The 12,819-nt window shown below is 44.3% G+C and overlaps 3 protein-coding genes across 3 annotated transcripts; 1 reads left to right on the forward strand and 2 right to left on the reverse strand.

The window, feature by feature from the left end:
* Positions 1-2,432: 2,432 nt before the first annotated feature.
* On the reverse strand, positions 2,433-2,925 carry LOC122614655 (glycine-rich cell wall structural protein). The gene has a single exon (XM_043789272.1). The coding sequence runs from the start codon at positions 2,774-2,776 to the stop codon at positions 2,504-2,506; it is 273 nt and encodes a 90-aa protein (XP_043645207.1). The 5' UTR covers positions 2,777-2,925; the 3' UTR covers positions 2,433-2,503.
* Positions 2,926-3,533: 608 nt separating this feature from the next.
* Positions 3,534-4,622, forward strand: LOC122614267. Its single transcript, XM_043788804.1, has one exon. It carries the CDS (start codon positions 3,776-3,778, stop codon positions 4,307-4,309), a length of 534 nt encoding a protein of 177 aa, XP_043644739.1. The 5' UTR covers positions 3,534-3,775; the 3' UTR covers positions 4,310-4,622.
* A 2,238-nt stretch (positions 4,623-6,860) lies between these two features.
* On the reverse strand, positions 6,861-10,443 carry LOC122613268 (retina and anterior neural fold homeobox protein 2). The gene is made up of 3 exons (XM_043787364.1): positions 10,185-10,443; positions 7,405-7,655; positions 6,861-7,220 (listed from the first exon to the last, which is right to left on the reverse strand). The coding sequence occupies exons 1-3, from the start codon at positions 10,441-10,443 to the stop codon at positions 6,861-6,863; spliced, it is 870 nt and encodes a 289-aa protein (XP_043643299.1).
* Between the last annotated feature and the right edge of the window lie 2,376 nt (positions 10,444-12,819).

Raw genomic sequence — 12,819 nt, forward strand, 5'->3', positions numbered from 1 at the left:
GGCAACTTTATGGCAGCAAAGCCGCTCCGTTCTGCGGCAGCCAATAATTTCCTATTCGATAATTTCCAAATGAATGCGTTCTGCAAATAAATTCAGCTTTGACAGCACTCGCAGTTGAAATTTAAAACGAAATCACGTTTTGCTGTTGCATACTTTTTGGCGTATGTACATCTGCTCTACGTTGTACGTGATGAAAGTTGCGTCATAAACACAGGCACACAGTGGGAAAATGCTGGGCTTGGCAGCAGGTGAAATGGGGAAATGCTGAAATGGGTGAGTTTAGAGTTAAGGGAGGCATAAATAAAACGAAATAAAATAAAATTCGTTTTTACCAAACGCCGAATGTAAATCTAATTCCTTTTTGCAGGCAAAACGTGCATCCTAGTTGTGCACTGTTTCAGTTTGCGGTATCTGGAATTTAAAGGCATTTTCCTTTACAATCGGCTTATCGCCCAATCCTTTTATTAAAAATAGTCAAATTGAAATGGAACTAAAATTAATTAATCAACAGTGCTTGCATATAAAAGCGTTTGTATGAAATGTGCAAGCAAGCTAGATTTATTCCGATAAGAATTTATAAAAATTATAGCTTTCTAAGTTCTCTCATTGTTTGTTATTAAGCGTAGAAAAAATGTGTTTTTAGAACTGGTCTTATAAAGCCTTTTACATTTCAAACTCAAATGATGACGACGTTTAGTACTGGGCTCATTCGAAGTGCGACAGACGACTTCTGTCAGCAGTCGGCCCTATAAATATATATATTAACATGATTTAAATTCGCAGCGAGGCACGTCAACACAATTATGTTGGATAACAAGAGTCAAGATTTATGGCGCCCGAATCGAGAGGCAAACATATAGACGCACGTAACGGATGCGTCGGCTCTACGCCCATTGCCGCTGGGCGGTGGGCGTGGTGGGCGTGGCCCGTCGCTTGACAATTGTCAAAATCGTCGCCATAACTCACGTGTTGCCAGCAACAGAAGCAAAGGATAGAGGGATTGTGGATCGAGGGGAATTGCCGCACCGGGCATCGACAATTTCAATTGGAGCTGATTTGCTCAAAATGCAAATTACGCAATGATTTACATTCCGATTGACATATTTTAGGCGAACAGTTTGCACTTCATACCGCCCGAAAATACCCCACCCCCCGAAAATCCTTGGATCCGCCCTTTACGTGTTGCTGAAAAGAATCCTTGATTTGCATTCCCACTGCCATTGCCATATCGCCATATTGCCATTGCCGCACACACGTAAATTGGCTGGGATTAGAAGGCCGTTTGAAATTGGGTGCAAAATCATTGCAATCGCTCAAAAACTCCAAACACAGATAGTTGCAATGGTATCATATTCAAACTGTTTGCCAGAGGTGAAGTAAGTACACTAAATGCTATCATAGAAGCTGCATTGAAGATCTTACTTATACGAACCATCCGACTGTGTCATTACTCACACAACTGAGGGCTCATATCCTGGTGACTTCTGACCGGTCATCATTATGCTGGCTCGGCCGCTGCAGCAACGGGCATCGTAAAATCGCTGAGAGGACATAAACGCGTTATTATATTATGCCTTTGAATGCCCATGACTTGCAGGGCTGCCATGAATGGAGGCCATAGAGGAGCAGAAGAAGGCGGCGGCATTGTGCAGTGGCCACACGAGTCACAGAGGACTCGCAGGACACAATGGACGAACATCAGTTCCAGAGCCGCGACGTCGAATGGCTGCTGGTGGAGATGGAGGAGAAGGAGGAGGAGGAGGAGAAGCCGGAGCTGGACCAAACTCCCGCGTCCATCAATGCAACTTTGAGTGAACGTCAACAGGCAAAGAAGCTATTCAGCTTAACTTGCATTCTTTGGCCTTTTCCCTTCCTGTGTTGCCCTCTGCCGAAGGACATAAATTTGAAAAATAACAATATAGGAAGCTATTGCCCTCCAGATGTGTGCGACCAAAATGCCGGAGTCAGGCCAGTGAGGAGCCCGGCTAAGGACTGCTCAAGATGCCGGGCAAAAGTTTTTAATGATGCCGCAAAGTCGTTGAACCAAGTTCGATGCACATTCTGTGGATTTGACCTGACTTTGGCATCCTTTGGCCATCCTTTGGCATCGACGGACGAAGGACGAAGGAAGAAGGCCTCTGCATTGATTTACTTGCGGCTCAGGCGAATGTAAGCCACACAGCTGGGCCAAATCGAACATTTTTCGGCCAAGCGAAAGTTTGTATCTGGGCTGCCAAGTTCCTTGCATTCTATTTGCAAAAACCTTTAAATGTTTGTTGCACTAGCAAAATGTTGACCGCACTGAATTTGGATATGCAAATGAATTTAATACACCAACAAGTGGGTCTGCCATTCTTCCAATAACAACACTTTACCTTGTACATTTGTATTTGGGTTTTGTTTCGAATCCATAAAAACAACATCACAGATTTGGGAGTCACAGGAATATTGATTTGGTTTATTTAAATTGAACAGGCTTAAGCTTAACTATCTTCTGAACTTCTTATCCGTAGAAGCCACCGCCAAATCCGCCAGCGGAGGCCGAGGACGAGGCCGAGGCACTGGCTCCGCCGAAACCACCGAATCCGCCGCGTCTAAAGCCACCGTAGCCGGGGTATCCGCCACCGAATCCGCCGTAGCCGGGGTATCCGCCTCCGAATCCGCCGTAGCCAGGGTATCCGCCGAAGCCACCATATCCGAACTGGGGAGCGGGCACGGCCTCCAGGACACTGAGGAGTGCGAAAATCACAACGACGAACACGATGGCAGCTCGCATCTTGGATGACTTGTTCACTTTAGATCTTTCCGTTTCGGACTGTTGATCGATTTCGGCTTGGCGGCCTATTATATAAACGGATTCGCCTGGTTCAACAACCTGCTCATCTGGTTCTGGCGGAATTAGGTGTCAGGTTCCATTCTCTCTAATAAATCGCACCCATTGAAAAAACACAATATCACTGACCATCCCCTCGGGAAGACCAGTTTTGGAGTTTGGGGTTAACCTTTCCGCAGACTCACGCATCTATTGTGGGATTTTGGGAATCACTCGGCCAGAGTATCGCTTCGTATTAGCATAAAATAAAATGAAATACAAACAACAAATGCGAATAATTATAGGTATACAATTTCGCCGGACTTTGTTTTTCGGCTATCACATTCGCTTAGTCACACGCTTTGTATGCCATTTAATATACATTATGCTAATCAACCCTATCATTAATTGGTTTCCATTTGATTTTTTTTATTTCTGTCTGAGAAAAAAAGAAATGTTTTTCACCGGCTTTTGTTTGTATATTTTTATTTTTATTTTGATATTTTCCCAATGCCCAAGGGGATATTTTATTTGAAGAACCTCTTTGCGATTTAAGATTTTGTTGTGATCACCCACTTCAAACCATCAACTGTCTTCCACCTGTACTTTAAACAATGAAGACAATAATTTGTTTTTTTGTTTGTATACAATTATGATGAGTTTAATCCATTTATAGAGTTACACAAATCTGCGTAAGTGCGATTTGTTTATTTGCAGAGGAATGACTAAGTCATTAACTTAAGCTTGGCTTATGCTAAACATCTGTCCAAAAGTTTTTTGTAAACAAACAATTGTTTCGACCTTGATCTCCAGCTGGTGCTCAATCCGGTTCTGAAGATCTATACAAGTCTGGCTAGCAGGTCACATTGCTGTGAATCAGAAATTCATAATATAGACTTAAATAGACAGCATAAAAAAGACGAAAAGTTATTCAAAATTTCCGTTGTGATAGAACCGCGAGCAATGCAGGTAATCAGTGAATTTCAAACGCTTTGCAAGGATTTTTTCTCGGACTCGATGACCCACGTCTGCTCGGACGTCGTGCCCGAGTCTCTGACCAAGAAGTATCGCAATCGCCTGATCAGTCCCAAGGATCCCTACAGCATTTACCAGCTCAATAGCCAAAACTCCAGCTATCTGCTCTTCTTTCGCTTCGCGGACATGCCCAATTGCCGTACCCTTCGAATGACCGATGTGCACAATCTCAATTGCCAGACTGACGATGGCGAATCGAAGAACTTATTCTTCGGCTATAGCCACCGCAAGTGCTACAACTTTGCCATGAGTCTGACCTCGGAGCTCAAGCAGCACTGTGGCGCCAGGAACTACGAGGAGAATATGCAATCGGGCTACTACTACACCAACCTGGAAGTGAACTCCGTCATTACCACCAACGCCACTGCTGGTGTTCTACTAGAAACTTCAGTTCTCATACTGTGCCTGATCATATCACTCTTAATGTTCACAATTCTGCAGTGGAAGGCATCTCGGTTGTAAGTCAATCCTACTCGATTCCGTTTGAAATCCGTTTCTTCTGACATGAGGAGCCAGTATTCCTGGGATAAGGCAATCCTCTGCAGGAGATTCACCGTCGACATCAAGGTAGTGAAGGTATCGGTGAATGGAGCTGTTCCAATCAGTTCCATTAATCTCGAACTTAACATTTTGAAAAAGGCATTGTTCTCCAAATTGAAGAGATCGTTCTGATCGGTTTCGCTTGAGTTGTAATTTGAAATTTTGCGAGATCTAAAAACAATTTCTATAGCATCTAGAGAAATCGTTTCTAAATCATCGGAAAATTTCCAGTGACAGCCGTAATAAAAATTGTAAGTCTCCAACTCTATGATTATTTGATTTTTTTGATGTTTTTAGTAACTATGAAATAAACACATAAACATTGTTTCTCATGTGTGATTATTACCCCAGTTTTGATTGCCCCACAGCCTGCTTCTCGATTTCAATGGCGCCCCCCTTTTTTATGATCCAAGTGATGTATCCATCATCGTGTGACATATTTGGACAGGGCCCAAACCGAAAGACGCTGCTGGTTCACAAATCTTGTGCCCGTGGCGGCATGGAACTTAAGAAGCTGTCACCGGGATCTCTCCCCTGCATCATCCAAGATCATCGCATAGCGTTTCCCTTTCATCTGACAATGTTGCCCGTGTCATCTACTATATGCCACATGGCTTGGGGGATGTGCATCTGGGCGGAGGCCTCGTTCATTAGGCCGCTTATAAATAATTGCTTTTTAACAGAGGCAGAAATTATCACCTAATTATAGAGCCCGTCATGGGGGATTCCAACCATGCCAACCATGGGAGCTCTGCTGGATCCACTGATTACCAGTGGTTAATTTTGCATGATAATTAACTATTCATCAGTTGTCCATATTAGTTGACTGTTTGTATCTATACGATTCTTGCGAACTACGAGTTCATCCTTTTTTTGCCTCCACACAAGGCAGATAAAAGTAGGTCCTTGATTAATTTGAACTGTCCAATTCAGCTGGTTTCTCTGGGGAGGGAGGAGAGCGCCATGTCCTTTGAAAGGGATAACACACCGCTCCATAACGCCGCACTTGGCTGGCATAAGGACCACGTTTGCTCCGGCATTTCCGTTTGCCATTTGATTTGACAGGACTCTGTTGTTTGGCCCATAAATTTGTATGTGTATTTCCCTTTTCGAGGAGGACTTCTGCAACATGTTCGCCTGTCAGCAGGAATGTCGCCCGTTTGCCGGCAAACAATTTGCCGCATCGCAAAAAGATAAAAAAAAAAACAAAAAAAGGGACAAAACGCATTTTTCCATCGCCACCGATGTTCTGCTTTTCAAACATTATTGCAATTTCGTAAATATTGTAAAAATGTTTTACGCTCGGAGCGCCAACGCTTTATGCAAATTAGCAGCACAAACCGTTCCACATTCCGAATGTTAATTTGCATTTCGCATTTCGCATTTCGTCCGGCTGCTCAGTTCACTCCCATCTCGTTTGGCCTGCGGATAAAAGGGAATTTTTATTTGCATTTAAATATATTACATACTTGTTAACCTCCCTGCTGCAAGACTGGATCCCCCGAACATCCGCACATCCGTACATCCCCGTGTATCCTTGTATCCGGATCCGGGATCTGGAGAATCGGAGATGCCTCTGCTGCGGCCACTTCCCCTTGAGCTTTTCGGGAATGCGTTTGAGAGCACTGCACATTCTCTATTGTGCCCCGAATGGCAATCTGTACTTTTAATTGCCCTAGAAAACCGAGATTTCCACAATCTTAATCCACTTTGATTGCGGCTTCGCTTTTCCAACATTTGCGGCTAGGCAAAAGTTTTCCCTTGCTGCTTGTTTGTGCCCCCTGCTCCTCCCTCTTCGCTCGTTTGTTTATTTGTGTTGGCTTTAATTAAGTTTTATTATACAAATTAACACATGCGGGTGAAATGACACACACTCGCAGATGCAAATGGAGCCCTGGAGCTGCTTTGCCAGTGTGCGGGGTTATGAATTTTTAATTAAATCGTATTACTAAGTCAATAATTAAATAAGCCATGTCATATCCAAACGCCTGAGTGACAGCTCAATAAATGGAAAACCTTCGCACATTGACGAGTAGGTAATTGCTTGTGTCCCACAGGATAATTCCATCCAAAGAGTTAACGTGATTATTTTCGCTCAGTTTGCCTGGACAGATCTTAGTGTATTAGTAAGTTTTCCAAAAAATAAACAGAGTTCCCAGTCAAATACACACACACACACCCTGTGTTTGCCTAGAAAATGTTATTTATTGCGTTTTCTCCTTCAGTGCGTCACATCTGTATCTGTAAGTGTATCTGTATCTGTAAGTGTATCTGTATCTGTAAGTGTATCTGTATCTGTGCTGGTAAATGTATGTGCATCTTTCGTATCTTTCGGTATCGTATAAGTATAAATATTAGTCAGGTAGTCGAATGAGCTGGTCCTAATACGTTTTTAAGCATTAATGCAATTTGGCTAATTGAAATACATATGCATGAAGTAACCTCGTGGGGCCCATTAAAGCTAGCCGTGCCCTCAGAGCGGCGGATACGCGTTCTTCGCATAATTGGCGGCCACACAGTAGTTGGTGGCTCCAAAGAAGGAGCAGACGCCACTGCTGCTGGCAGGACTCGATCCGAATCCCCCGTAGCAGTTCGTATAGTTCTGGCACGAGCGCAGCTCCAGTGGCCCAAAATTGAGGGCATACGCGCCAGGGGGCGGTGGCGGCGGTGGGTGTGCGTGTGGATGCTGGTGTGGGTGTGGCATATTGGCATATTTGTGCATATTATTGCTAATCGGCGCCGGCACCAACTGAGGTGCCGCATCCAGAAGTGGCCTCGAGCCGCCGCTCCGCTCGTTGCGCCGGAATTTCGCACGCCGATTCTGAAACCAGACCTGCAAAACAGACGTCCAAATAATTGATAAGGGAATTAGCTGCAATGGAGCATAGTTAACTGGGTTCACAGCTCGCTGCTGGAGTGCAACTGCAATACAATCAGTTATTGTTGCACGCAATTGCTCTCAATTATGTGAGGGTTTAATATTTCCCAGTTACCAAAGTAACGCAATTAAAACGCACCTGAACTCTGGCCTCGCTCAGGTGCACCTTGGTGGCCAGCTCCTCGCGCACAAAGGCATCCGGATAGTGGGTGCGTTCGAACACCTTCTCCAAGGCCGTCAGTTGGGCGGAGCTGAAGGTGGTGCGATTGCGGCGCGGCTTCCTCGAGTGATGGTGGCCCACTGCTGCTCCAGCTCCAGCTCCAACGCCAGCCGCCAGATTTCCGGAGCAGGGAGCTGCCCGATCTCCGCCGCATCCTGCGCCAGTGGGTCCTGCAATCAGGGAGCCATTAAATTGGGAATTTTCACTTTTACTTTTGCGTTTTCTTTCCCGAGGGGCGAATGCAAAATCTCTTTGACGGACAGTGGGGTGGGGAGTGGGGAGAGGAGCTCGTAAATAATCGATAAGAGCCAACGGATATCAATTAATTTGGCAGCCAGCTAGGAAATTTACTTTTATGGCTTGTCGTGAACACATAAAATTTTGCATTCCGTTTGATCCTTCGGCTGGCGGTCCCCAAAGGAGTGGCAAGGGGGGACGGGGGGTTTTGGGGGTAGGAGGGTCATAAACAAATGGCATGAGCCATAAAATATCTTTTGACGACATCGGCGGACAGCTGTCTACTAATTTCGTCGCCCAACAAACATGAGCCAGCGCATTTACGATCTATTAATTAAAGTGAAATTGTGACATTAAGCGGTCATAAGCGGGCTCCCTGCCTTTGGCTGCCGTTAATTGATTTTCCATAGAATTGGCTTGGAAACCGTTTTACAAACGACTTAAGATCTTTTCCCTTGAATGTAGCTATTTTCAAACTAATTGGACGGAAGCATTTCGGCTAAGAGCCGTTGGGAAAAACTAAAGTTTCCAATGAAATCATAATAATAGTTCTGCTTTTATTTTGCATGTGCTCTATAGTCTCAATTTTTAGAGTTGTATCGATAAATTGCTTCTGATTTCTTGCCTGCTGGAATTTCAGGGTGGCCATCGCCGTGAGTATCCCCATCCCATCTACATATCCACATCAGATATCCTCCTACCCACGCCATTTGTCTCAATTTGTCAGCCGAGCTGTCCACGGAGTTGGGAACTGCATCGTAGATCAGCTCGGAGCACTCCGAGTACATGCGGAAAAGTGGGAAAAAGTGGGAAACGGGAGCAACTGCATCGGCAACTGATGTCCCCGGGGATGGGAGGGGAGTTTTGGGGTAGTGAGTGAATGAAGGGAAGATCTTTAATTTGAATTGCCAACGAGCGATAAAAAACAGTTGCGGCTTAATAAAAAACCAGCAAATCGAAAGGGAAACCTCAATCAGATTTCTACAGCGGCCATGGCAAGGGGTGAGGAATGACTGAGCAGTTGCACTGCGAGAAATCCTTTTGAAAATTTCCCATAAAATGTTGTCTCATGTATCTCATCATATGTAAAGTGCATATTCAATGCCCGTTTAATCCCTGAGCCACACAGCTGCATTAGTTTTTTTTAAGTGGCAGGTAGAGAGATTTTCGCTCAGTGCCTGCTTGCAACTGGCACATGTTACAATCCAATGGAGCGACGAAAATAAACGAGGAGGGGAGGAGGAGGAGAGGCAGTGGAGTGCGTGCTGCGTCTGGGACTGGTTACAGTGGGACTGGCGTTTTATATGCTCCACTTGGAAATTATAGTCGTGGCAGCTAGTCGCTGCCTCGGATGCTTCAAAGGCATGCGGCCACTGAGGGAATATCATGTCAGCTTTGATTACGTTTTGTCATGTTGACATTGTTGAAGTGTTGTCGGCTCGGAAATGTTTCCTCTGCCACGAAAAAAACCAAAAAAAAAAACAGAAAAACTACAAAAAATATACGCACGGGGAAAAACTTTACACGAACTGCTAGAGTTTCGGTCGCTCTGCCTTTTTTCGGTGGGATCTTCGTTTTCGGCAAGGATTTCGCTGCAAATTATGGCACAGCTGACAACCAGTAGCAATATGTTGACAGCTTCCTCTCGGTGGGTTAATGCGCAGAAGGAGGCAAAGGAGGGGTTAAAGCCGCAACCGCAACAGGAAAAATGCACGGAGATGACATTGCACCGGCATTGGGAGCAGTGAAATGAGCGAATGTCGCCCACATCTGGCACCTAATTGTCATCCATGAGTTGCCCCACAGCACCACACATTTATAGAAATTCTCCCACCTTATATCTACCTATGTATATGGTAGCACCTATTTGTGCATATCTAAAGATATGGCAGCTGTGTGCGAATAACGTCATAAGTTCTCTTGGCCCGCAACGCAACTCGCACGAATTTATCATTTATGAATTAGGCGAAGTAAGCCCCATAAAGTTGCAGCTCTCAAATGCAGATGCTGCTAAACTCCTGTGGCATTAGTTATTCTGTTGCACATAATTGAAGACATCTGTGAACTATGGCATTTAAGAGGCTTTTAAAATTAAATGAGCCCGTGCGCCACCCAGATTAATTACATTTCGAGAGTGATGGCTGTGTTTCATTAAAAGAGAAAATAGTTAAATGCCTATAAGCCAGTATTTATTGTGTAACCTGCGATTCTGAATGAAATTGCAATGACAATAGATTGGCTTTACCTTCTTTAGCTGCGTAATAGGTATATGATAGTCGATAGGGTTTTCTCTTGTGTTAGTTTTAGAATGCTAAAGTTACTCCACCTATTTACTTCAAAAGTGATGAGCAGCTTAAAAGATGTATTTGGATTTATTCCCGGGTTTCACATTGCTCTCAAAGAAGTGAAAGATGCACTATATATTTCAATAAAAATCCTAGGAATGTTGCACTTGCACTCACCGAAATTGCCACTGAGTTCCATGGCAAGTTTTCCCTTGGAATAAGCGTCGTGCTTCATTTCCATGATATTATCAACGGAGAATCTGTGCATCTTGTCTAGGCTCCTGCCACCTTCTTCCCGATCGTCCAGTTTGTCCTCGGATTCCAGGTTGTGCGACTGATGTGATGGATATATTTCGCCGGAGAGCGACGGGCTGTAGTAAAAATTTCCCGGATTGCCGACGGGCAGCGAATTCAACTGCTGCTGGTAGTTTAACATGTTTAGGAAATCCGTCGCGAATTTAGCTGAAGGTTGAACTATTAACTTTGGGCCAACTGAATCTTGGCATTGATTTTTTCCAATTTTAAACAGAATTCTTCACGTGTCCGATTGATTGAATTAATTTGTGCTATGTTCGCCTGCCACGACTGGGGGCATCCTGTGCGAACTTGGTAATTGGATTAGCACACAACACATAAACGAGTTAATTACGATAATTGTCGCGACGATACTAAACCGTGCCAAAGTCGTGTGCCCACTGAAATTAGCCTCAAAATCGAAAGAGTGCTCCGCGAGATCCAATGCCCTTCTACCCCCTACCCCCTACCTACATCCACCAAAAGAATCGAATCCGAAACATATGTACATATGAACATATGTGATCGCCGAGAGTCTAGCGATTCTGCGCCTAATTATAGCACGGCGATCTCCCATTGGCTGCTCATCCTCCGCCGGTGGTGACGGTGCCTCCATCTTGGGGGCGTTGCTTTCGAGTGGTGGAGGAGATTACTGGAGGAGTGCTTGAAATACGAGGTGAAAAGTATCAACAAGTTTTGGGCATTTAAGCAGCAATAAATACCAATTAGCCAGAGGGTTTGCTCTCCGACTAACGGCCAACATCATCCTGCCTGTCACCACAGGCCATGTGTCTTCTTTGTTGTCAACCCGAATCGGTGCTCCCGTTTCGCAGGATGTGCTCGTTCGGTTGCATCTGGACTACTTGCAACATCGGGGCATAAATCTCGGCACGCACAGTGTTTGTCATCCTCCTGAGCTAATTTCCATAACCACAACATCTTGTTCATTTCCCCGGCAAAGTGGAGCGATGGAAATCGGAAGGCCGGGCGGAACTGGTTAGTTAAGTGCATGTTTGTGGATCCTTGCGTTGCGTTGCGTTGCATTCTGTGAGCAGCGTTGCAGCTGTGTTTAACTTTACCTTGGAAGGTGTTTCCCCATTGTTTTACATTGTGCTCAGCCAATGTGTTCAGCACGTTGATACATATAAACATCTGGGGTATCTGGGTCATTCCTAATAATACTATGCAAATCGTGACATTTAATTATTAATATTGCATCACATCAAGGTTAACTTTCTTGTCCTTCGAGCGGGTTTTCTTTTCTTTAACTAGCACTTAAGTGACTAGTATCCCCTATATCTGCTTATGAAACAGATTAGTGTCCGTGGCAATGGGCTGCTTTCATTTTCTGACTTGTTGACCGAAGTTTGCGACTTAAACCCCCACGAGTATGAGGACCCATGTCAAGGCTGCTTTGGGACTTTGGTGTTCCGCTCATTAGATGTCCCTGAAAAGCTGGCTATTAATATTCTAATATTTTCCTGTTTTCCTGTTGGCGAAGGGAGCAGCTTGGCTGGAGTGCCAGCTTACACACATTTTCCCTTCCAAATTGAGCTGTCACAAAAGTTTATCCAAACTACTTGACACTTCGCTGCCGGTTTTCGGGTGCGCTTTTCCACTTTTCCACATTTCCAGCTACCTGCAAGGGAATGGAGCTGCCTCGTCCGGCTCGCTTCTAGTAAATTATCTCACGTTTTCGTGTGCGAAAGTTCTTGAGGAATGTTGCGGTGTGTATTTTTAATAAAACTTCAAAGTTTCCTACTTGCCACGCTTTACTATGTCTCGCAAACGTTTTCCTTCCCCAGCTCAATTTTCCTCGTTTTCAGCGGCTTCCCACTGTTTCGTTTCATTTTATTTTATTTTTATTTTCTCTACCTCATTTTATTTTTTAACTCTTGGAATTCTTTGTCACGAAACATTTCTGCTGCTCCTTCAGCTGGAGTTGTTGCTAGTGTTTTGTGGGTGTTATCCATGTAATATGGTTACCCAGACAAACTTTGGCCGGAAAATTCCTCTTGCAAGTCAGAATTCGAGGAGACAGTTTTAATGCTGTCAGATAGAAGCAAAGTAACTAAACTTGTCAGTTGCCTCGGAGGGAATTCGGTGGAATATCATGTGCAATCCGAACGGGATAAATATGCGCAGGTAATGTCGATTACGATGTCAAAACTATGCGTGTGACACATACCCATGGGATGGGTATGCGATACTTTATTTTCAATAATACACATACGTACTTCTCTGATTACTTTGAATAAAATCTTATAGAGATCATTCAGCTCAAGCATATCGGAGTCATCAATTCAAAGTCTCGGAACATGAGAGGCGCAGTACATCAATGCGTGACAGTCTGTAAACCAGTTTGGCACTTTTTTCTAGTTTCCCGCACACATTTAACAATTTCAATTTCCTTTGAGCCACTCAAAAGTGGGGATTTGGCCAAGTTCCTTTTGAAGTTCATGTTGTTTGTCAAGAAAATGAAATTCACTTGACGGCGATTATGCGGCAAGCATTTAAA

The sequence above is a fragment of the Drosophila teissieri genome, chromosome 2R (genome assembly GCF_016746235.2).
Source record: "Drosophila teissieri strain GT53w chromosome 2R, Prin_Dtei_1.1, whole genome shotgun sequence".
In the NCBI taxonomy this organism is placed as follows: domain Eukaryota; kingdom Metazoa; phylum Arthropoda; class Insecta; order Diptera; family Drosophilidae; genus Drosophila; species Drosophila teissieri.

What these genes read in the sequence shown, in the direction of transcription:
- LOC122614655 (XM_043789272.1), bottom strand. Translation starts at nt 2,776, where the DNA reads ATGCGAGCTGCCATCGTGTTCGTCGTTGTGATTTTCGCACTCCTCAGT.
- LOC122614267 (XM_043788804.1), top strand. Translation starts at nt 3,776, where the DNA reads ATGCAGGTAATCAGTGAATTTCAAACGCTTTGCAAGGATTTTTTCTCG.
- LOC122613268 (XM_043787364.1), bottom strand. Translation starts at nt 10,443, where the DNA reads ATGTTAAACTACCAGCAGCAGTTGAATTCGCTGCCCGTCGGCAATCCG. An exon ending in GGAACTCAGTGGCAATTTCG is followed by an intron (nt 7,656 to 10,184) that starts GTGAGTGCAAGT and finishes CCCTGATTGCAG; the next exon opens with GACCCACTGGCGCAGGATGC. An exon ending in TGAGCGAGGCCAGAGTTCAG is followed by an intron (nt 7,221 to 7,404) that starts GTGCGTTTTAAT and finishes TCTGTTTTGCAG; the next exon opens with GTCTGGTTTCAGAATCGGCG.